This window comes from Capronia epimyces, assembly GCF_000585565.1.
Source record: "Capronia epimyces CBS 606.96 chromosome Unknown aczIQ-supercont1.9, whole genome shotgun sequence".
In the NCBI taxonomy this organism is placed as follows: Eukaryota; Fungi; Ascomycota; class Eurotiomycetes; order Chaetothyriales; family Herpotrichiellaceae; genus Capronia; species Capronia epimyces.
Genome location: NW_006912912.1, coordinates 713,438 through 733,639, shown reverse-complemented (window position 1 = coordinate 733,639; position 20,202 = coordinate 713,438). Strand labels below are relative to the sequence as shown.

The window sequence follows — 20,202 nt, the reverse complement described above, 5'->3', positions numbered from 1 at the left end:
TCTTGCCGGTTCCAAGAGTTGCATCATGGGCCATCCTTGACGGCCAAGAGACAACAGGTTGCGTTGCCACCACCCACTCCATCTTGGCAGATGCTGCTAAGGCGCTGTAGAAATAAAGGTGGCCAATCCTGGCCTTCTGTCTTCTCCAAAGAACGGCACGTCGTCGCGGGTTGAGCATGGACTCTATTAGCCGTTCGGATCATTGACTTTTGACTTTGAGAGGCGTGGCTCGAGCCCTCATGGGGGAGGCAAAATCACTGGACCGGGGGGCGGTCGGGGTGCGGGCTGCGTTGATGGTGGGCGAAGATCATGCCGCAAACTTGAAGGCAAAGTCGGAGGGTGGAATGATGGGAACATTGGAACCGGCCAAGTCATGCCAAGTCTGGCGCCAAGGGGATCAATAGTCCCGCGGAGACGCCGGGGAGAGAGCGAAGCGGGACGGCGCCGGGACCTTTCTCTGGTCCTTCCTGGGCACTGCGGAACAGCCCCTAAGCCACTTCTCGGCGCCCAGATTGCCGCTGATACTCCCTCCGATAACCCAGATCCTACCTTACTACTCCGTATTCCGGGCGCCTCCGCCTACCGTATCGCGTATCGCGTATCACGTATAGGGCACGGACACTCAGCCTGACCAGTGCAGCGTGCAGTCAGGTCTTTTCAGCACTCGGTCTTCAGTTTCCCGACTGCGCCTCAGCCTCGTTGGGCTTCAACGCGACCAAGCTCGACAATCTCAACAAGCCTTTGCAGAACATGGCTCGACCCTCCCAGTGGAGGAGCAGTCTGCGCGCGGTACAAAAGTCTTCGGCGGTGACTTACAGAGCTCCTCGAGTAACAGGACCAAGGCTCGAAAGAGTCGCTGTCGTACAAATCAGACGACAATCGACGGCGTCGCCTGCCTCGTCCTCCCCCTCCTCCGTCTCGCCGTCGGAAGTCTCACACTTTTCTCGTCTAGCATCGTCATGGTGGGATCCTCATGGCCCTTCAAGGCTGTTACATCTGATGAACCCTCTTCGTCATGACTTCATCCAGTCCTGTCTCAATTCCTCCTCTTCAGCCGTCTCCGCGGTAGCAAACCACTCCGGATCATATTCGTACCTCGACGTGGGCTGCGGTGGGGGGATCTTTGCCTCCTCCGCTGCCCGCCTCCCGTCAACTTCGACCGTGACCGCGATTGACCCGACGGAGCTCGTGATCCAAGTCGCCAAATCTCATCAACGATCAGACCCAGCCCTCTCCGCCCCGAAACTGCGGTACTTGAACTGCGCGATCGAAGACCTCCCCGTACCCTCAGCAGACCAAGATAAAGTCGACGTCCTGACGCTGTTTGAAGTGCTCGAGCATATCGACTCTCCGTCGTCCTTCCTCGAACTTGCCATCCCACACCTCAAGCCTGGCGGCTGGATCATTGGTTCCACCATCTCCCGTTCGCTCACCGCATTCTTGACAACCAAGCTCATCGCCGAAGCACCTGTGGTCGGCGTGGTGCCCGCCGGCACACACGATTGGAATAAATACATTAACCCATCGGAGCTGCGCCAGTACTTCGAGACCCGCGCCCCGGGCAGCTGGGGCGTGTTCCACACGCAAGGAGTCATCTATCTCCCCGTGTTGGGATGGCAACTTGTCAACAACAGCGAGGAATGGGGAAACTATTTCTTCGGAATTCAGAAATTGGCTTGAGCATGCCATATACTCTATACTGGGCATGCGTGTCCTGGGAACCGAAGTCGAGCAACAGATATCGCCCTGGGAACTGAAGTCGAGCCACAGGTATTGCACATGCGCTTCTGGCGTCTTCCACAACCGCTCAACGCAATCGAACTTCAAGGGCGCATAAAGGTCGTGGTTGGACAGCGCGCCTCCACAGAGTGCGTTCGAGACACGAATCAAGCCGTAATTGTCCACGACCACGGTTTCACTTGACTGAATGCAGCATGCGCCTGGATTCGCTTGATGCGCCCCCTCTGGAGCGTACATTGGCTCTCGGTTCCCGTGGAAGGAAGAAAGCGCCGTAAACCCAACGAATCTCTTTCTCAACGTCCAACCTTGACCCATGGCGCTCACGTTGAACGAGAGTGTTCCTGTTGAAAGGTCATGTACAAAGTAGGATACCAGGGAAAGAGGAAAGAGGACAGTGTCAGCTGTAGAATAGATGTAAGACCTTACGGTAATTGTGCATGGTAGCATGATAATGGTTGTACTAGTATTTCAAGCAATGTCATATTGCTAAGGAGAGAAGTGTTCTTGACATCATCAGAGCCATGATGGATGCAATGCAGTTGATGCCGTTCAACGCTACTTCATTAACATACATACAAAATCGATGAAGGTCATTTCCTTCATCTGGGGGTATCATTGAAAGAGCTCAACCCTGGCCATGCACCGCGAACATAACACCTGCAAGAAGGGGTCTCAGATGTTTTGCTTCTTGGACTTCTTCTTGCCCTTGCGCTTCTTGCCCGCGCTTGTCCCTTTGGCCTTGTTTTCGCCATTTCCATCATCCTCGCCCTCGCTGCTCTCAGTTCTTCCGGATACTGACGGGGTAGGCGAAACCAGCAAACCCTCACTGAGCAGTTTGGCGCGACACTCGTCGAGAATTCGTTTAGCTTTCTGCTCGTCCCAGTCTTTGCCGCGCGAGCTCTCGCCAAAGATGCTGTTGTAGAGGACAAGACGGTCAACGGGGCCCTCTCTAGATGTTGGAGATGATGCTGGCAGCGGCTGACTTGGTGCAGATGAACCGGCACCTCGATTCTGTTCATTCGCCAACTTACGGCGCCTGGCGAGAGGGACTTTCTTTGCCGGTCCAGCCTCAATGACTGCACCTTCGAGATCTTCAGCCTCCAACTCACCATTTGCAACCATCTCCTCCAACTTCCGCTGTGCGGAGATCTGCATGATAGCATCGCGATGCTCTTCTCTCAAGCCCTCCATCAACAACTCCTGAGTGGCATTTTCCTCTTCAAGCCGACGTATAGTCTCGTGCAGGTTCCGCAACTGCGTCTTTTCAAGGAATTCTACCCTTTCCATGAGACTAGCACTAAGGGTCTTTTCGACTTGATACTTCTCGCTGAAACTCCGAGCCAGTTCTTCGAACTTGGCACTTCGCTTTTCGAGCCGGGCTTTCTCCTTTTCGAGTCCCGGCACATGGCCTTTGGCGACAATATCATGCTCTCTTTCGAGCCTCTGTAGCTTCTCGGTTGCAACACGGCTTTCTTCCAGCGCTCGTTCCGCTTTCTTGGTCGCTTCAGCAGCTTTGTCAACGGCTCTCTCAACCACTTCTTCGAAATACACTCTCTGGCTTTCGAGCTGGCTTGTCAACAAATGTGTGTATTCCAGGGAGATGTCGTCCAGCTTGGCCAGCTCAGGGTCTTCTTCGCCATGCAGGGCAGAAGGTTCGTGTCTTCCTGGCAGTTCAACTAGTTTCTCACCTGGTTTGGCGGCATCTTGTATGATACGGTGCACATACGTATCTCCTGCATAATCCCAGACTCGTTTACTCTGCAGATCCATGCTGAATGTGTGCCCGGTGTCTTCAAAATGCGCATATGCATGTTTGCCTTCGTATCTTCCACACCCGACTTTGCCACAGATGATGCATTGCCAGAGACTCGTCTCAACATGACACACTTCACACTCCAGTGGGCCATCGTGCCCTTCATACTCCCCAGAAGTCTTGTTATTTGCTTTGTACGAACCCAATCGTGATGAAAAGTCGTCGTGAGTGTACCTACACACAGGACAGCCACCGCCGGACCATTTTTCCATGCACGTACAATGGAACACATGCTGGCAAGGAATTGTCAACAGGCCTGTGGTTTCGTCCATCCGCTCAAGACAAACTGGACACGTAGGTAATTCGACTAGTGATGATGTTCGAGGAGCGGGAGGTTTGGCAGTTGTGGATGTCGGAATGAACGGATCGTTGGTCATGTTCGGATAGCTCGTTGTCGGGGAAGTCAGGCTATTGTTCGGTTCCAGTGAGGATGTCTGAATCAACTCGACTGATTTCAAGAAGACGACTTGGCACGTTTCTGGCTCCATGCTGTTGAAGACTTTCCCGTGCCATTCATGTTGCCATTCTCTTGCCTTTTTACCATGTCTGAACTTCATCAGAACCATATATCGGTTTGCCCGTGCTGTACGGACCATTCTGAAATGGCTCACTTCGCTTCTGGTGTCCTCGCCGACCCATGACAAGAAGTCAGACGGTGTCATGTATGAAGGCACGGCTAGGATACATAGCGTGGTACATGCTTCGTCTTTAGGAGGTGGGTGAGGGTTTCCGGAAGGCGGATTGCGAAGTCCATCGCTCCAGAGGTCACTCGATCGATACGCAGAGTCCTTGTATAATCCAGACGTCTGTTCGGAATCCCTGTAAAGGTGCACGATTCCCCACCCTTCTGTCCTGTCGTGGCTTTCCAAGGCTTCATATCTGCCCTTCATGTGACGTCCTGATATTGCGCTTCCAATTCCTTTTCCAATGATGTTATCTTTCCCTCCTGCCGACTCCATTCCCCCAGGGTGTGATGGCGTATCCGCACTCTCAACACAGATTCGGTCTAGCCGGTGGTCTTTAGGGTCCGGGTGAGGTATCTGCAAGGAGAGGTTTTCGTGGGAAACTGTGGGCTGCGATCGTGCGGGTTGAGCAGAAAACTCTTTCCTATGCTCAGAGGCGAGGTCTCTAGATCGTCGTCTTGCCGCAACTGAGGTTGTGAAAGGTCTCAAGGACTTGAAAAATGGAGCCAAACTGGGAGGCTGAAGTTGTTTGGGTTGGTTCAAGCTAGCGGGTGAGTCTGTAAAGAGTTCAATAACGACATAAAAGAAATAATCAGGCATGTCGCTGAAACATAGGGATATGGTCAAGGGGTGTATGAGGAGAATTGAAGGAAAAACACCACAGAAAGATGGATGGCTCTGAAAGGCGCAGTCACATATGGTCATGGACAGTCATATTTCAGTGGCGACCCGGGACCATATATTGGCGAAGCAATAGCATTTCTGGCAAAGCCACACTAGAGTCATTACTGCGGTTTGTGAAGATGACAGAATTAAATTGAAAAGTACGTCGTGTGAGGAAGTGAGAAGCAACTTGATATTCGTTTGAAGTCTACTACTTCTTCTATGCAGAGTGCTTGGCACCACTGGCCAACGCCGTCATGTCATCGATTCCCTAGCAATGTCGTGATACCTTTGATGCAAAGCCCCTCATCCGCAAAAGCTCAAAGACTGAAAGATCCGCCACCATGCGATATGATCTACTGACCGCCGCGGAGTCGCAGCACCAAATGCAGAGTGCTCTCCTTCTGGATATTGTAGTCAGAGAGAGTACGACCATCCTCCAATTGCTTGCCTGCAAAGATCAATCGCTGTTGGTCCGGTGGGATACCCTCCTTGTCTTGAATCTTTGACTTTACATTGTCAATCGTATCAGAAGACTCGACTTCTAATGTAATCGTCTTTCCTGTCAATGTCTTGACAAAGATCTGCATGCCACCTCGGAGTCGGAGTACGAGGTGGAGGGTGGACTCTTTCTGGATGTTGTAGTCTGAGAGTGTTCTGCCGTCTTCAAGCTGCTTGCCAGCAAAGATCAGTCGCTGCTGGTCCGGTGGGATTCCTTCCTTGTCTTGGATTTTTGACTTGACATTGTCGATGGTGTCTGAGGATTCAACTTCCAGAGTGATTGTCTTTCCCGTCAGGGTCTTGACAAAGATCTGCATACCACCACGTAGACGGAGGACCAAGTGTAGAGTCGACTCTTTCTGGATGTTGTAGTCACTCAGGGTGCGGCCATCTTCAAGTTGCTTGCCGGCGAAAATGAGACGCTGCTGATCGGGAGGAATACCTTCCTTATCCTGGATCTTGGACTTGACGTTGTCGATAGTATCACTGGACTCGACCTCAAGGGTGATAGTCTTGCCGGTGAGGGTCTTGACGAAGATCTGCATACCGCCACGAAGACGGAGGACCAAGTGTAGTGTCGATTCCTTCTGGATATTGTAATCGCTCAAGGTGCGACCATCTTCAAGTTGCTTGCCGGCGAAAATGAGACGCTGCTGATCGGGAGGAATGCCTTCCTTGTCCTGAATCTTGGACTTGACGTTGTCGATGGTATCGCTAGACTCAACCTCGAGGGTGATGGTCTTTCCAGTGACTATGAAGTTGAGGTTAGCATCAGACGCCTGGTGGCGGCGGATAAGCGCGGGCTAGACTTACGGGTCTTGACAAAGATCTGCATGATTGCGGTTGTGATGAGATGAGTTTGTGGTAGTTGTAAGCTGATGAAATGGTGGAAGAGAGGGAGGATCTCAGGTTGTATGAGGGGGAAGTGATGATAAGAAGGAAGGTGATGACCACTGCGAGAGTTGCGGCTTAAGTAGGGGAGGCCGGGAGATGCAGCGACGCAGGTGGCAAGCGCAGTGGCTGTGACTGCGCGTTGCCTGATTGGGCCTAGGGTGAACGATGTATTGGTAAGACAGAAGCCGGTCGAAGCCTCCACCAGCTTGTGGCCAGGCAACTTCGATAGTTAATGATAACAGCGGCCCCTCAGTCACCGCCTCTACTGCTACTGCCGCTGCTTCAGCCTCCTTATTTACTTTTGCTACCCGTCAGATGGCGCGAAAATGAAGTTGCCTTGAATGAGTGTGAAGAGATTTTTGGTCATTCATTTCAACGGTAGGTGCAGTGAGTCACCCGCTCCTGCACCATGTCGCCACCGGTGCATGTGACCGCATCCCCCACGTCGGAGATTTCCCCTCCGCACCCTGTGCCGATAACACCGAGACACATGACCGATAAGGCACCTGCAGACTTGTCAGGCTGGATTGACCCCCGACGATCGAATCACCTTCTTCATACTTCGTGGTTCCTTTCTCTCCTGCCAGCTGATGGTCCGAGGAGCAGCGCAGAAGTGACGATGTATCAACAGTTCAAATATGTATGGCCTTTTGATGGCTGGTGGCTCTGGCGCTGCTCACCGCAACCCCCGCAAAAACCACCCGATGACGTCGCCGAAGCGTATGCGTCCCACCAACAGAGTAGCGGCCTTTCAAGCCACCAAACCTCACCCTTGCTCGTCCCATCTTAAGCTTTGCCTCGTCGATGTCTCCAGATCGCGCAATCACTTACACACCATGCTTTCGCACCAACTGACTCGGATAGCGAGCTCGTATTAGCCGGCTGCATTGCAAGACAAACACACATCTATCTGTGTTGGAAATACAAATCGGAAAGTTCGAACCATGCCGGTAAAAAGAAGAGCAGAAATCACACTCACCGGAAACAGCTGAATATCAGCTCGGTATATTGTCTGGCCCTTGATCTCATGCGAGCCCTGTTCCGTCTGCGATCTTTTTTGTGCACCAGTTCTACGAAACATCATGTCAGTCATGCTTGTTCACCGCATCACTTGTTTTGAAGATTCCAGCTGGAAAATTCACTGGGATGACTCCCGAGCTTCAAGCCTCTGCTACTGCCGGATTTTGAATCATTATGGATCCTGACCACCACTTTCTCCGCTCTTCTGGCTGGGAAAACAGAAATCAACGTACCGGGCTTCGTGCCAGCAATGTTGTCATGGATCTTGCATCTCTTGCATAGCGAATCTTCCTGGACCGATCCGCATCGCTTTTGGTTGGAACATCGATTTTCAGGTGCTTCTCCGCCCGATGATGCACACATGTGGTAGGTTCGGGGTCGGTCAGCCCAGTGATTGCATTGGATGTGATAAACGTCCTCGACATAACACATGTTCGAGTTGAAATTTGTGTGAAACTCCTGCAAGTGTGCCGTTGGACGTCAGTGCAATGCAACTTGAATGGTTACTGGAATTGAAGAAATTGAGTACGATCAGGAAGGTCGAGAGTGCGCAACCGCCTGTTCGGACATGCAATGAAGGTAAAGAGTCTTTGACTTACCTTCAATGAACTCTTCGTTGGCCCTCCCATTGTCTTTGTCAACTTTGTCAAATGGGCATTCAGCTTTTGTGCTCGTTCACTGTGCTCTTTCTTTTGCTCCTCAGAGAAGGTGTCCGAATCCCGCCATAGAGGGCTGTCGTTGGGGCAGCCGTTGGGGCAGCGCATGATGGTCCTTCTTGCGCAAGACGCCGCGGAGCGCGGTGCAGAATTAAGAAACCGTCAACTGCTCTAGAGCTCCAGATTTCCGTTCCATGTCTTCCTGGCCAAGACAGGGAATGTCGCTTTGGAGAACAATCTTCGTCTCCTACCAACGCGAGAGGCTAAGAAACAATATGCATTGACGGGGTGCAAACTCAGCTAGAAACAGATGTCTGAGAAATGGAGGGAGGAATGGTATGAATGTCAGAAGCCAGACATCTAAAACTTGCAGATGCCAGTGTCATCAGGATAGCATCTCAACTTGGGAAATTCACAGGTACCTCATTGTTCACATCAGCTTTCAAAGATGTCCGGCATCATTTTGGTAAGTGCATGACAATGCTTTGCTTCCAATGTGTTGTTTGTGCGTGGACAAGCGTGGGCAGCACAATCAACCTTTGGCAGAGTAACGTTTGTCAGTCTCAGTTGTTCTTTCAACAAGACAATCCCATCTCCTTATCACAGATGGATTATGCTGAAGCTAGGACAATGGAAACCACCACCGAAATTCACCTTTGGGGAGATCTGGGCGATCTTCTCCGCCGTTGTGCGACACCTACGGTCTTGAAGAGGTCTTGAAGAGGTGCGATCGGTGCCTCTACTCTTGACTGTGATAGAGCTGCACTGGTACATATCCAGAGAGCCTTTCTTTACACTGGTCATGTGGATGGTCGCTGCAGCCTTTCGTCGTGGCCCCACTGCTCGAGTATGCCTCCAGAACGCTTGGGCCACGGAAAGCCACGAATTCTTTTGCGCAACATTCCTGACCATTCTGGCCCTTGATGTCAGGTTTCCGGGGCATCATAGAAATGTTGTTTGTTGCCTTGTCTGGAATACATCTGCTTGATGGTCCCCATGCCTGGGTTGCTCTGCGTACTTTGTGCACGAATATGTGACAATCGAAGAGTATTGATCATGTCTCTAGCTAGTTCACCAGATTGTCTGTTTCGACCAGAAGACAAGGTATTGAAGATGCTATTTCCTACCCCCGCCAATGAAAGCAGTTCCTTCGACGAATTCTTCAACGAGGACATGTACAGGCTTGACGTCAGCGACGAAGAGAACAAAGAGCACTATGCAGACTTTGAAGACATGTTTAGCAACGACGCGCTGTCAAAAGATCAATACCGATTTCCCTCATTCGAGGCACCGGCGAAAAGCGAATATTCACCTCCTCAACCATGGCGGCAAGGCGTCTGGTGCCTTAAGCAACGACAACCGGCCTCACGGCTTGTTGTGGAAAAGACGCGGAGGGCTGAGACAAAGCGGCCAGGAGCCATTCAAACAATGAACTCGGTCACTCACCATACCGACGCCACACACGAGCCACCGCGGTCGGTTGAGATCGGCTCTCCCAGTCGAACAAAGCGATTTGCAACCTCCCCAGCTGCCAGATTGTATGATCCAGCTTCCGTCCGACCCCCAATTTCTCGTGAAGTCACCCTCTCACCAACCCCGATGTATTCTCAGCTCCCGGACTTGCCCCAATCTGGCCATGCAGACATCAGTGGTTGGCAGCAGGATTTCCAGAACTTCCACCTGCGCATGCCGTATGAGTCTCGGTTGCAGCCTGCCTCCGGGGCAATGTCTCCGGTTTCGAATCCTTCAGAGTCGTTCAGGGCCCTCAACGCTGGGATTGCGGCCCAAAATCAAGGAGTCTGTATCCCAGGCTCTAGGTACCAAGGTCACCACGCCCACGCGGGATCCTCGGCCGTCACCGAGCCTTTGTCGGCCGACCAGGATGGGAGCGGATATCAGAAGTCTCGGTCTGGTCATAGTCAAGAGTCGTTCATGTCCCGCCACATACCTGGCAGCCACGGACCAAAACCCGCGCATTCACCGATCAGTGGCAGTTTCCCTTCGTCAAGTAGCTCAACACATTCGCGTGAGACACAAACTCATATCTCGAGCACGAATCCCAGCATGTACTCGCAAGCCATGTTTTCACCGCCCTCAATGAATTCCCATCCACCTCTTCCGACGCTGGAACCCGAAGAGACATATCCCGCATTGGCAGCGCCGACGCCACAGCGTGCGGCTCATCACATTCTGCAGCAGGATACCGAACATGCATTCACCGGGCTGGGCATTCATTACCCAGAACTAGACCAGATGAACCAAGCAGTGTTTTACGAGCCGCAGGACTACCTCCACGAGACCCAGGCTTCGGTCGGCGTTGCCGTGCCATATCCGGCAACGACAATGCCCGCGCCGGTCACGATGACTTCGTGGCATCCGCTCCCGCCTCCGCCGTCGTATGTCTTCCCCGAGAGTTCGCCGTTTACAACGCCACGGAAGCAACGTCGTTCACCGTCTCGATCACCCTCGCCTTCCATATCACCAACGAACATCAGTCCCCGCCGTAATCCGCACCGGTCGCCCACCAGGAATGTGACAGAGTACAGCCATAGCCGACGCAAGTCGATCCATAAATCTGGTCCGATCAGGGATGTGGGATCACTAGAGCCCCTGCCCGTGCCGCGGACAAGATCGGCCTCGCGTCCTCCCCGTACGCTCAAGACGCCCAAGACTCCGACGGGGGGTGCAACTGTAATTGACTTTGTGAATTTTACCCCCAAGGACTCAGCCAAGTTGCTCGGCGATGTGGCGCCGAGCGGAAGTTCCAAGACAAGAGCTCGACGGGAGATGGAAGCGAGGGAGAAGAGGAAGAAGCTGGGGGAAGCAGCATTGAAGGCCGTGAAAGTGGCTGGAGGGGATGTGGCGGCATTCGAGAAGGCCATCTTTACATAGTATCTGGATTGAGCATAGTTGGGTTTGTGCTTCAGTACTGTATTCAGCGCCGTCCTCTTCTACCCCGTTCACCAGACAGCATGGACCGTAATCATTCTATTAATCACAAGCTCTGGGGCGGGCATTTCTCAGCCCAGGCACTGCCGCTCTTTCGGGGTCTGTCCCACGTATCACGTATCACGTATCACGTATCACGGCGTGTAGCCTTCCTTTTGACCGTTGGCGTACGATTGAACCCAACTGAGAGGCATGGCAGGAGTCACGATGTGCCAGGGTGAGTGGAGTGGCGCGTTCTTGCCTCGGCCTTGAATGGGAAGATGTGGCAGGTTCGACACAGACACGACGGCACTGCAAAAGAGAAGCAGATATCTTTCATGCACACACATGTCACAGCCTCCTGTAGTCTCTTCAGCCGGCGTTCAATAAAGGTTTGGGTCAATCACCGGTTGGGACGCGCCTGAGCCGTTGAGCCGTTGTCCTTCTGGTCTCCATGCTCTAGTTCTTCACTATTGGGGGCACAGACACTCGATCTTTCCGGGAGTGGTTTGGACCCCTGTCGAGCTAGCGGTAGGTCAGCCAACAAAGGAGAAGTGGCGCAACAAACGCGCGAACCTGGGGCCCCAGCGGCGCGCAGGGGCTACAGCAATCAGCCAAGGTCCAAAGTCCAAGGAGTCAAGACTGAAACGAGGCTTGGGAAGTCAGCGAGCCGCCTTACTAATAACAAGTTGAAGCCCAGGCGACTTGTCACCATCGCCCACGTTCCGCCGAGGTCACTCGCTCCCTCACTCACTCAGGGGTTGCTCCAAGAGTCTCAGTCAATCCCTGCATCAAGTCATCAGCCACAGTCAGGGGCTGTGACATACCCTATTTCTTAGCCACCGTCTGGCTCTGGGCTGGTTGGGCAAAGAGGAAAAAATCTGTCCTATGTCTCGAGAGCATCGGCGGCAGCATCGATGCTGAATTCCCCCATCCGCATTATTGTCCTTGTCCAGTCCCAGTCCTGAGTCTACTGTACCGTGGCCATGGACGGGGCGCGAGAGATGTTTAGCAGAATCCGCCTCCTCCGACTGAGCGCCGAGGCTAAGGAGCGGGCTATGAAAGATACCGCATGGGCAGATGTGAGTTCTCTCCCTAGTTGAGACTAGCCGAAGCCCTCCAATGTTCAATTCTGATATCACATCTTGTGCAATCCAGGGCCTCCGAGGAATCGCGGCGGCACTGGTGGTGTCATCGCATCTAGTTCTATGCTATGCTAGGGGTCTAGTTCCGCCATGCTGCGCCAAAGATAGCACCACGCCCGCCCTGTTTCAAAGGCCCATCTTGCGCCTGGTGATCAGCGGGCACTCATGGGTGGCTATTTTCTTCATCCTGATGGGCTTCGTCAATTCATTGAAGCCCCTCCAGCTCGCAAGATCCGGGCAGATTGATAAAGCGCTGAGCAAACTGTCCTCATCATCCTTCAGTCGGGTTTTCCGCTTGGTGCTCCCTGCCAGCGCCGCCACCCTCATCAGCTGGATCATTTGCAACCTGGGGCTCTACGAGATCTCTGGATCCAGTGATGCGTTTTGGCTGAGCACCACGACTCCTCGGCCCAGCGACAGCTGGCAACAAGCCTTCAAGGATCTCATCGCGGGCCTCCGAGGGACTTGGGTCTACTACGGCGGAAATCCATATGATCAACCACAATGGGCTTTGGTCTACCTGCTTCAGGGCAGCGTCATGATCATCAGTGCCTTATCTCTTGTCATATCCATGACACCGTTCTGGCGAACCGTGACCTTGGTCATTCTCTCGTTCTGGTCCTTGAACTGGAGCCGAATCATTGGAGATCGTGAGTCCAACCCACACATCCGAGGTTCATTGACAGTGTCACTCATTCTAAATAGCTTTCACGGGCCTGTGTTGTTTCGCAGGCATCATCCTGGGTGAGATGAATCTTTCGAACATGCCCACCGCTGCTTCGGCCATCTCGCCCTTTGTCTCACCTCCGCTCATCATATCTGCGCTGGTGATGATGTCCTTCCCTGGCTCATTCTATGAGTCAGCTGCCTGGTCCACCTGGCTCCACGATGTTGCGATTCGCCATGTTCCCGCCGACATAACAAACACGGTGGATCGAATGTATGGGTCTTTGGGAGGGATCCTGCTTATCGTTGGAATCATCATCTCCCCTCACGCTCGTTGGCTTCTAAGCCGTCGACCTCTGCAATTGCTCGGCAAAATCAGCTTTGCAATCTACTTACTGCACGGGATGCTGATGCGCACTGTCTTTGCGTGGGTCCTGCACTTGGGCCATCCAAAGCAGCAATTGGCACAGTACACCGAGGACGGAGCCGAGTACTATGTCGAACGATATCTGGTCCCGGGCTTCTTTCAGTGCGCTTTAGCAACCGTTGTTTTGATGGTCTGTGTGGCTGGGGCAAGCCATGTGTGGAATCTCAAGCTTGAACCGGTCTTTGCCAAAATCACGAGCAAACTTGAAGGACTGGTGGCTGGCAAATTCTATATTGAAGTCAAGTCGGAAGAGAAGACCGTTCTTCCATTGCGGAAAGATTGAGATGGACAACGCACCGCCACAAACGGGCATTTATCCACACGGCGCTTCAACCTTCCAACTCGATTCCTGGGGCGACAATGTCATAGTCAGGCATCGGGACAATGCGAGTCCAGTACCAGCAAAGACCTGAGCGTGATATTTACGCAGCTTCTCCGACCAAATTCTTATCCGCTTGGTGCCTGTAAGGATACCCGGGCATCACTATTGTACCAACGCTGGGGTTGACGCAGAATCCCTCGAGGTGGACCTGAGCCATACACATCCCATATGGCACATACCGACAGACACTTCAAGCATGTCTTCTATAGCTATGTCAGCCCCAGCTCGTCGACACTTGTCCCTGGAAGCCGCCGGTAGTGCCATATTGCACGATTCATGGAATGCAGGATGGCGGTTAACGCAAACAAGAGATTTGGATCGAAAGAAGATGGACGGACTTGGGATGATGATACCCTCCTAAGATGGGATCTCACTCAAGGCAGACCTGAATGTCGACAGGACATGTGTCCGTCAGTGACCACTGTGGCTATACTCTGCCAAGGATAGAGCATTGTGCAAACAAAGTGAAAGGGTCTTGTACGGATATATTGACTAGACCAGCATGGATTGGATTTGACATGGTACTATATGAGGGTATGCATACATATAGTTGTATCTTTTGCATGGTATTGAACAGGAATAGGAATACAAAATCAAAGGAAGAATCGTGTGGCATATTTTGTCCATAGGAGTGTAGTATAGCATAGTGTACGGAGCATCCGTATACGAAGTATGACCACCTTGAACACTGCCAGACTTGATCTTGTCAAACCTAGGCATTCCCAGCCTTGCCCTTTAACCAGAGAGGCTGGTTTAGACTATACTATAATATATAGCATGCGCTCCCCCTGCGACCCTTTGATAGAGAACGTGGAACATTTCAACCTTTGACCTTTGACAACTCCAAGGTATGCATTGTTACTTGTTACACCCTGTCTCCTGTTTGGAAAGCTCCTCCAAGATATGCATTGTTACACCCTCTCTCCTGTGATGCCACATCGTGGAGAAATGCTGAAATCAAGGATTCAACACCCTGTCTCCTGTTATGGAAAGCTCCTCCAGCTCGGTTGCAAGGGCTTTGGCGGATTGGAATCCTTGATTCCAGCATTTTTCCATGATATGGCCCAGCCACACTTCGTTCCTTGACGGTAATTCCTCTACAGTCTTCCACTCGCTCGTTGACGGTAATTCCTCTACACCCTTCCACTCGCTCGTTGACGTTACTTCCACTGTACCCTTCCAGTCATGTAAAAGATCGAATCTGCAACGTTGGCCAGTAACCATCTCAAACATGACCGCGCCGAATTGTCCCAGGTCGGTCATGACTGAGTAGCCGTCGTTGTCACAACCATTCAGATCCCAATCAAGGGGCATGAGTGATGATTCTCCGAAATCAACAAAGTGAAGCCAGGTTTTCGTCAACTAACAAGTTGTCCAACCGAATGTCGGCCACTATGACACGTCGATCATGGATATATGTGAGCGTCTGGGCCATGGTTGTCAGCCAGGACAGTATTTGGTTTGAGTCGGGTCTGGGAAATTCAGCCAAGTAATGTCGAAGATCACCATTCGCCATGAGATCCATCATGATCGAATGATCGGTGGACGTCGACGTGAACGACGTGGACATGGACGTGGATGATAAGTTATGGCATCGTACAATCCCATGGTGGTTGCCGAGCCGTCTGTCGATGGCTTTTTCGTGCTCCAGCGAGAGAAGAAGATCGGCCCGTATGTCGTAGTCACCTTCTTTGGGAGTGGAGCTTTCGTCTATTATTACCAGAGGCAATCCGAATCCATCATTTCCAATGTCCCTGGATAGTCGAGGGATCTTTAGTGCCCGCTGGCCCTGCTGAATCAAGATGCCAGTTCCTCCGACCCCAATGATCTTTTCTGTCACTCGGGTCCCATCTAGATGGACAAACTCGGCGATGATTGTCATCGTTCAGAGTACTCGTATCCGTACGGAGTACATGTTGTCAAAATGAGGAGAGAGAATTGTCATCATTCAGAGTATCCGTACAGAGTATCCGTATCCGTACACGTTGTCAAAATGAAGAGAGAGTGGACATTCTTGTTTGGTCAACATTTACTCTGTATGCACAGGCTCCCTTGACGGCGTGTGGTGAGCGGTATGGAGAAAGGATGAATGGAATGCCTCCGAGGAAGCCCAACCCAATCATGAAAGGACGACAGGGATCCGGAGTACGGATCCTGGCTGTACGGAGTACAATCAATACAATACAAGTGTAGAGTACCTCGTACCACGTATCCGTACTCCGTACTCCGGAAGTACTTGGGTCTTCTTCAGTCGTCCAGTCGTCCAGTCGTCCAGTGGTGTTGTGTGGTATTACGTTGTGTTGTGCTAATCGCAAGGAACAATAGCAGTTGCAGCAGCGCAGCAGTGACACAGCATAAGCACAAGGATAACGATGTCCGGTCGGTTTCCACAGGAAGATGTTTGTTCGCCTTGCATACGAGTACATTCCGCAGGTAATCAGTGGCCTTGGAGTCAACCGCCTTGCATACTTCCGACGGTAATCAGTTGGCCTTGCACAGGGATTCAACCGCCTTGCATACCTACTGTAATTACTGGCATCCGGCCTGGCAAACTCCGTACATTCTTATAGGTTCGGATTTCCGTTACAGCGGTAGTAATCATCAGGCGGCCGCATCATCCTATTAGACTATTACTACTACTGCTGTAGGTACCTCAGGTAGGGAAGGTAGGCACACAGTAATCAAGTCCCTCGAGTTCCGTGGTCTCTGGTCATACGGATCACGGATCTCGCGTCTCCTCTTCGCCTTCTCGGAATGTAGGCAGCAGGCGCAGAGGTGGCATGTGGCATGTGGCATGTCCGGTGATGTGATGTCTGTCTATGTCTGCGTGTCTGTGCCAGTGTTAGTGACGTACAGAGTAGATGTATGTGGCGGAAATCCTGGAACGGAACTGGAACAGCAACAACGAACACGAACCGGGGGGCCCAGGGACAGGGACAGGGACAGGGGCAGGGACATGCCTGTGTCGAGATCAGCATTTTACAGTATTCTATTCTCGCAAGGCCGTGGCTGGCGCAGGGCGGGGGTGAAACGGCGGCGGAGAGCATTGGTCGAATCCGCAGCAAGTATCCGTATGTAGCAAGCAGCAGCGCCTCAGACTCCAGATTCCAGATTCCCAGATTCCGGCATGTTTCGGGGCGTTTGGGGGGGCTAAGGAGGCGTTGAGGGGGTGCTTAGGGGCTGTTTACAGAGTAGGTACGAGTACTATGTACTCCGTATACAGGGTCGGATATTTTTAATCCTCGCCAGGCAGAGACACGAGACACACATGCCGAGGCCAGGGCCTAAGGTAACTAGGTACTTAATTAATTCAAGCCCCGGGTGTCAGGGATTACAGAACACCCCTAATCCCTGCTACGGACGGCTGAGGCTTACGCTTAGGAGGCTTAGGGGCCGTAGCCGGGCACAGGCAGCATTCGATTCGCCTGTATTCCGCCACACAACCTGCAGCTTGCCCTTGCAACTTCCAGATTACCGGGGCTGGTCCCTAAGGTCTTGGTTCCAGGCCTGAGCCTTAGGCCTCCTGTGTGCAGCAAGGCCTCAGGGCCCAGGGCAGACAACAGGTGCTCACTGCTTACACTTCCAGTATCCGTACTGCGTCCAGGCACCGAACAGGCAGCTGCAGACAGGCAATGAATGGCCTTAGGCCCGGAGGTCCTGGCAGGTCATTGCACTAGTAATGCTGCTGTACGTAGCATACTGTAGCATCGTGCATCGTGATAGCATCATAATCGTAATCGCAGGCCTCAGGCAGCCTCAGCACCACCTAAACTGAGACATTGGCCCCTGCTGGACAAATCACCCATGGGCCATGACGCTGTGGCACCAAGGCCCTGGTCGTGTCCGTGCCACTAGCAAACTGTGTGTACCAACATGCACTGCCTAAACCACTGTGGTCGTAGTGTGCTAAGGTAGTGTGGCACGTATGTCCACGGTATTGGTGTGGTGGTGGTGGTGGTGGTGGTGGTGGTGATGGGATGGTGATGATGGTGGTGGTAGCGAAGCAGCACGGCAGCACCAGGTACTCCATACTACTAATTACAGAATACGCGGATACACCAAAGAGTATCAGCACCGCCGCTGTCGATACTTTGTCCCATGTCTATCCGTACCGTAGGGAGGTAGGGATCATACGGAGTAGATGGGAAAGAAAAGGGACATCTCCGTACCTTGAACTTGAATATTATCCTTCTCTCCAGTAATTAACCCCTCCGGTCCGTATCTTGTACCATCATCATATCCCAACCTCGTCATTTTTTCTCAACTACACGCTGATCGCCCTTCAATCCACTCAAACTCCTCCTACGCTCGCTCACTACTCCGTACGACTATCCGTACGCTTCCTCTCGCTTTCCTCTGGGATCCATCGTTCGCGCTTCCCCAGAATCCTCGCTCCAAGCCTGAGCCCGTGGGTCTTTTTATGCTTGTGTCGAAGTTGAAACTGGACCGCCCTACCATTACCATACCAACCTAAGCCCTACGCAGAGTATCCGTCAGAGTACGGAGTAGGAGTACTGAGTCCATACTATACGAGTGGGAGCTGTCTAGCAAGCCTACGGCACTCCGTACTATTCGTACCTACTCTCTGTATACGCCGTGCGCCTTACATTCTTCGTACAGACTACAGCATCACGCCCGAGGCACAGCCAGATACAGATCCCTACTCGGTACACGGACATAACTAAGGCTTCATTCGCATTCGGGTGCGACGCCGCGCTACTACCTCTTGTACACTGTACGCTGGAGTCAGGAGAACGAACCCCAGGACTCTCCTCCAGTATCCGTCCTGCTGGAAATTTCGTGATTTGGGTCCAACATCGCCACCCACCACAGTCTCAATCCTGATAGTACTGCAAGCCATCTCTGGATCCTGGGATCAGCAGACCATATCGATGACAGCAGCAACCACAACGACGACACCAACAACAACGACAACAACAATGACAATCGTCACAGCATCCCTGCCCTCCACCACCCCGACCTTCCTGACTCTTCCCCCCGAGGTCAGGAATCTCATCTACACCCTCGCCCTCCAACTGCCACAACCCATCCGACTCCGCTCTCCATCCGAAAGACGGCTGCGGCCATCTCGGCCTCCCAGAGATGATGCCCGAGGACTGCTCGACTCTTGTCGCCAGATCCGCCACGAGGCCCTTCCGCTCTATTACAGCCTGAATGCCCTGGTGTTCCGCTGTACCGAGCACGTCTTGGCCTTCATGTCCGACCCGCAACTTCACCCTCTGATCCGGCCCTCGCTCACCCACATCGCCGTCGATTTCGGCGACAGCACTGACGCCGACGCCACCATGAAGGACCACATCAGCCTGGTCGACAGCTGTATCGGGACCCTGCCCCGGCTCCAAGCTCTCGAAACCCGCTTCTACGCCCGCACCTTGGACGCCTGCTCGTCTCAACACTTCCACACTCTCGCTCTGGCCTTTGATGGACTGGACGCCGACATGAATGCCCCTCCGTCTCCACGTTGGCCGCGTTCACCTCGTGCTTCACCTCGTGCTTCACCTCGTGCTTCACCTCGAGGCTCGCCGCGAAGCTCGCCGCGAAGCTCCGTCTGCAGCGACTCGCTAGCCTCGGCGTGCTCTTCGCCTGGCCCGGACCAGGAAGCGGACTCGGGCCCGCCGCCTGAACGAGACATCTCCGCCATTCAGGCCGAAGTGCTGGAACAATATTGCTTCACGCCTTCCGCGGCCATGGCCTTTGCCAAGTCGAAGCTGAAGTTTTCCGTCGCCGCCTCGTCGCATGACTACCCGGGTTTCAAGTACGACAAACTGATTTGCTACAACCTCCGCATCGGAGCCGACGGTATCGTCAACACTCTTGGTCCGGCCAAGGACGCGGTCAAACAACGCCTCGGTCGTGTTGGCATGTTGCCTCGCCGTCCCAGTGACATATACGACACTACCGCGGATGGCGGTTTTCACCAGAGAGTGCGGGCGACCATAGCGTCTTGCTCCAGGATCGATGTGGGTGTTTCGTGAAAAATCATCACTGAGGTTTGCTTGAGAGGGAATCATCATTGAGGTTTGCTTGAGAGGTCTCTTTGCATCCATGCTCGGCCGCTAGCTTGGATATCAGCAGACTGTATTGTCCCGCTGGGCTTGGGCTTAGGCTTCAGGAGCCCCTAAGCCACCGAGTAAGCCCCGGACTTGACGGGATGGGGGAGGTTTGCTTTCCCACGGCCGGCCGCATTCGTGTTTGTTTGCCTTGTCACCTGTCACACTGATACCCTGCATATATCCCATTCCTTGCTATCCATATAATTGACGAGGATGACGATGAGAATGAGAACGAGAACGAGAACGAGAACGAGAATGACAATGACAATGACAATGACAATGAGATATGTTGATGACTCCAAATCGGATCGGCATCCAAACGTGGAGTTTTCTGCACTGTTCGTCTTGACCTTGACCATGATTGCACATTGCACCCGCCATCACGGTCTCCATCCATCCATACTCACCGCACCTCGCACCTCGCACCTCGCACCTCGCACCTCACCTTGTGACTTCAGCGAACCACAAACGCCGTCTCCCGTGTCCCGTGTCCCGTTGCTTGTCTCCCATCTCTTGTCTGTTGTCTGTTGTCTGTTGTCTGTTGTCTGTTGTCTGTTGTCTGTTGTCTGTTGTCTGTTGTCTGTTGTCTGTTGTCTGTTGTCTGTTGTCT

At 52.8% G+C, this 20,202-nt stretch overlaps 8 protein-coding genes across 8 annotated transcripts; 4 read left to right on the top strand and 4 right to left on the bottom strand.

Moving 5' to 3' along the window:
• Nucleotides 1-750: 750 nt before the first annotated feature.
• On the top strand, nt 751-1,680 carry A1O3_09258 (uncharacterized protein; the record flags this gene model as incomplete). The annotated part of the gene is made up of 1 exon (XM_007739352.1): nt 751-1,680. One exon carries the CDS (start codon nt 751-753, stop codon nt 1,678-1,680), a length of 930 nt encoding a protein of 309 aa, XP_007737542.1.
• Nucleotides 1,681-2,412: 732 nt separating this feature from the next.
• Nucleotides 2,413-4,836, bottom strand: A1O3_09257 (uncharacterized protein; the record flags this gene model as incomplete). Its single annotated transcript, XM_007739351.1, has 1 exon — nt 2,413-4,836. The coding sequence occupies one exon, from the start codon at nt 4,834-4,836 to the stop codon at nt 2,413-2,415; it is 2,424 nt and encodes an 807-aa protein (XP_007737541.1).
• A 419-nt stretch (nt 4,837-5,255) lies between these two features.
• On the bottom strand, nt 5,256-6,235 carry A1O3_09256 (polyubiquitin; the record flags this gene model as incomplete). The annotated part of the gene is made up of 2 exons (XM_007739350.1): nt 5,256-6,151; nt 6,214-6,235. The coding sequence occupies 2 exons, from the start codon at nt 6,233-6,235 to the stop codon at nt 5,256-5,258; spliced, it is 918 nt and encodes a 305-aa protein (XP_007737540.1).
• A 2,848-nt stretch (nt 6,236-9,083) lies between these two features.
• A1O3_09255 (uncharacterized protein) lies at nt 9,084-10,862 on the top strand (the record flags this gene model as incomplete). Its single annotated transcript, XM_007739349.1, has 1 exon — nt 9,084-10,862. The coding sequence occupies one exon, from the start codon at nt 9,084-9,086 to the stop codon at nt 10,860-10,862; it is 1,779 nt and encodes a 592-aa protein (XP_007737539.1).
• A 1,022-nt stretch (nt 10,863-11,884) lies between these two features.
• Nucleotides 11,885-13,419, top strand: A1O3_09254 (uncharacterized protein; the record flags this gene model as incomplete). The annotated part of the gene is made up of 3 exons (XM_007739348.1): nt 11,885-11,980; nt 12,057-12,693; nt 12,749-13,419. The coding sequence occupies 3 exons, from the start codon at nt 11,885-11,887 to the stop codon at nt 13,417-13,419; spliced, it is 1,404 nt and encodes a 467-aa protein (XP_007737538.1).
• A 1,056-nt stretch (nt 13,420-14,475) lies between these two features.
• Nucleotides 14,476-14,832, bottom strand: A1O3_09253 (uncharacterized protein; the record flags this gene model as incomplete). The annotated part of the gene is made up of 1 exon (XM_007739347.1): nt 14,476-14,832. One exon carries the CDS (start codon nt 14,830-14,832, stop codon nt 14,476-14,478), a length of 357 nt encoding a protein of 118 aa, XP_007737537.1.
• A 19-nt stretch (nt 14,833-14,851) lies between these two features.
• A1O3_09252 (uncharacterized protein) lies at nt 14,852-15,400 on the bottom strand (the record flags this gene model as incomplete). The annotated part of the gene is made up of 1 exon (XM_007739346.1): nt 14,852-15,400. One exon carries the CDS (start codon nt 15,398-15,400, stop codon nt 14,852-14,854), a length of 549 nt encoding a protein of 182 aa, XP_007737536.1.
• Nucleotides 15,401-18,458: 3,058 nt separating this feature from the next.
• Nucleotides 18,459-19,514, top strand: A1O3_09251 (uncharacterized protein; the record flags this gene model as incomplete). The annotated part of the gene is made up of 1 exon (XM_007739345.1): nt 18,459-19,514. One exon carries the CDS (start codon nt 18,459-18,461, stop codon nt 19,512-19,514), a length of 1,056 nt encoding a protein of 351 aa, XP_007737535.1.
• Nucleotides 19,515-20,202: the final 688 nt, after the last annotated feature.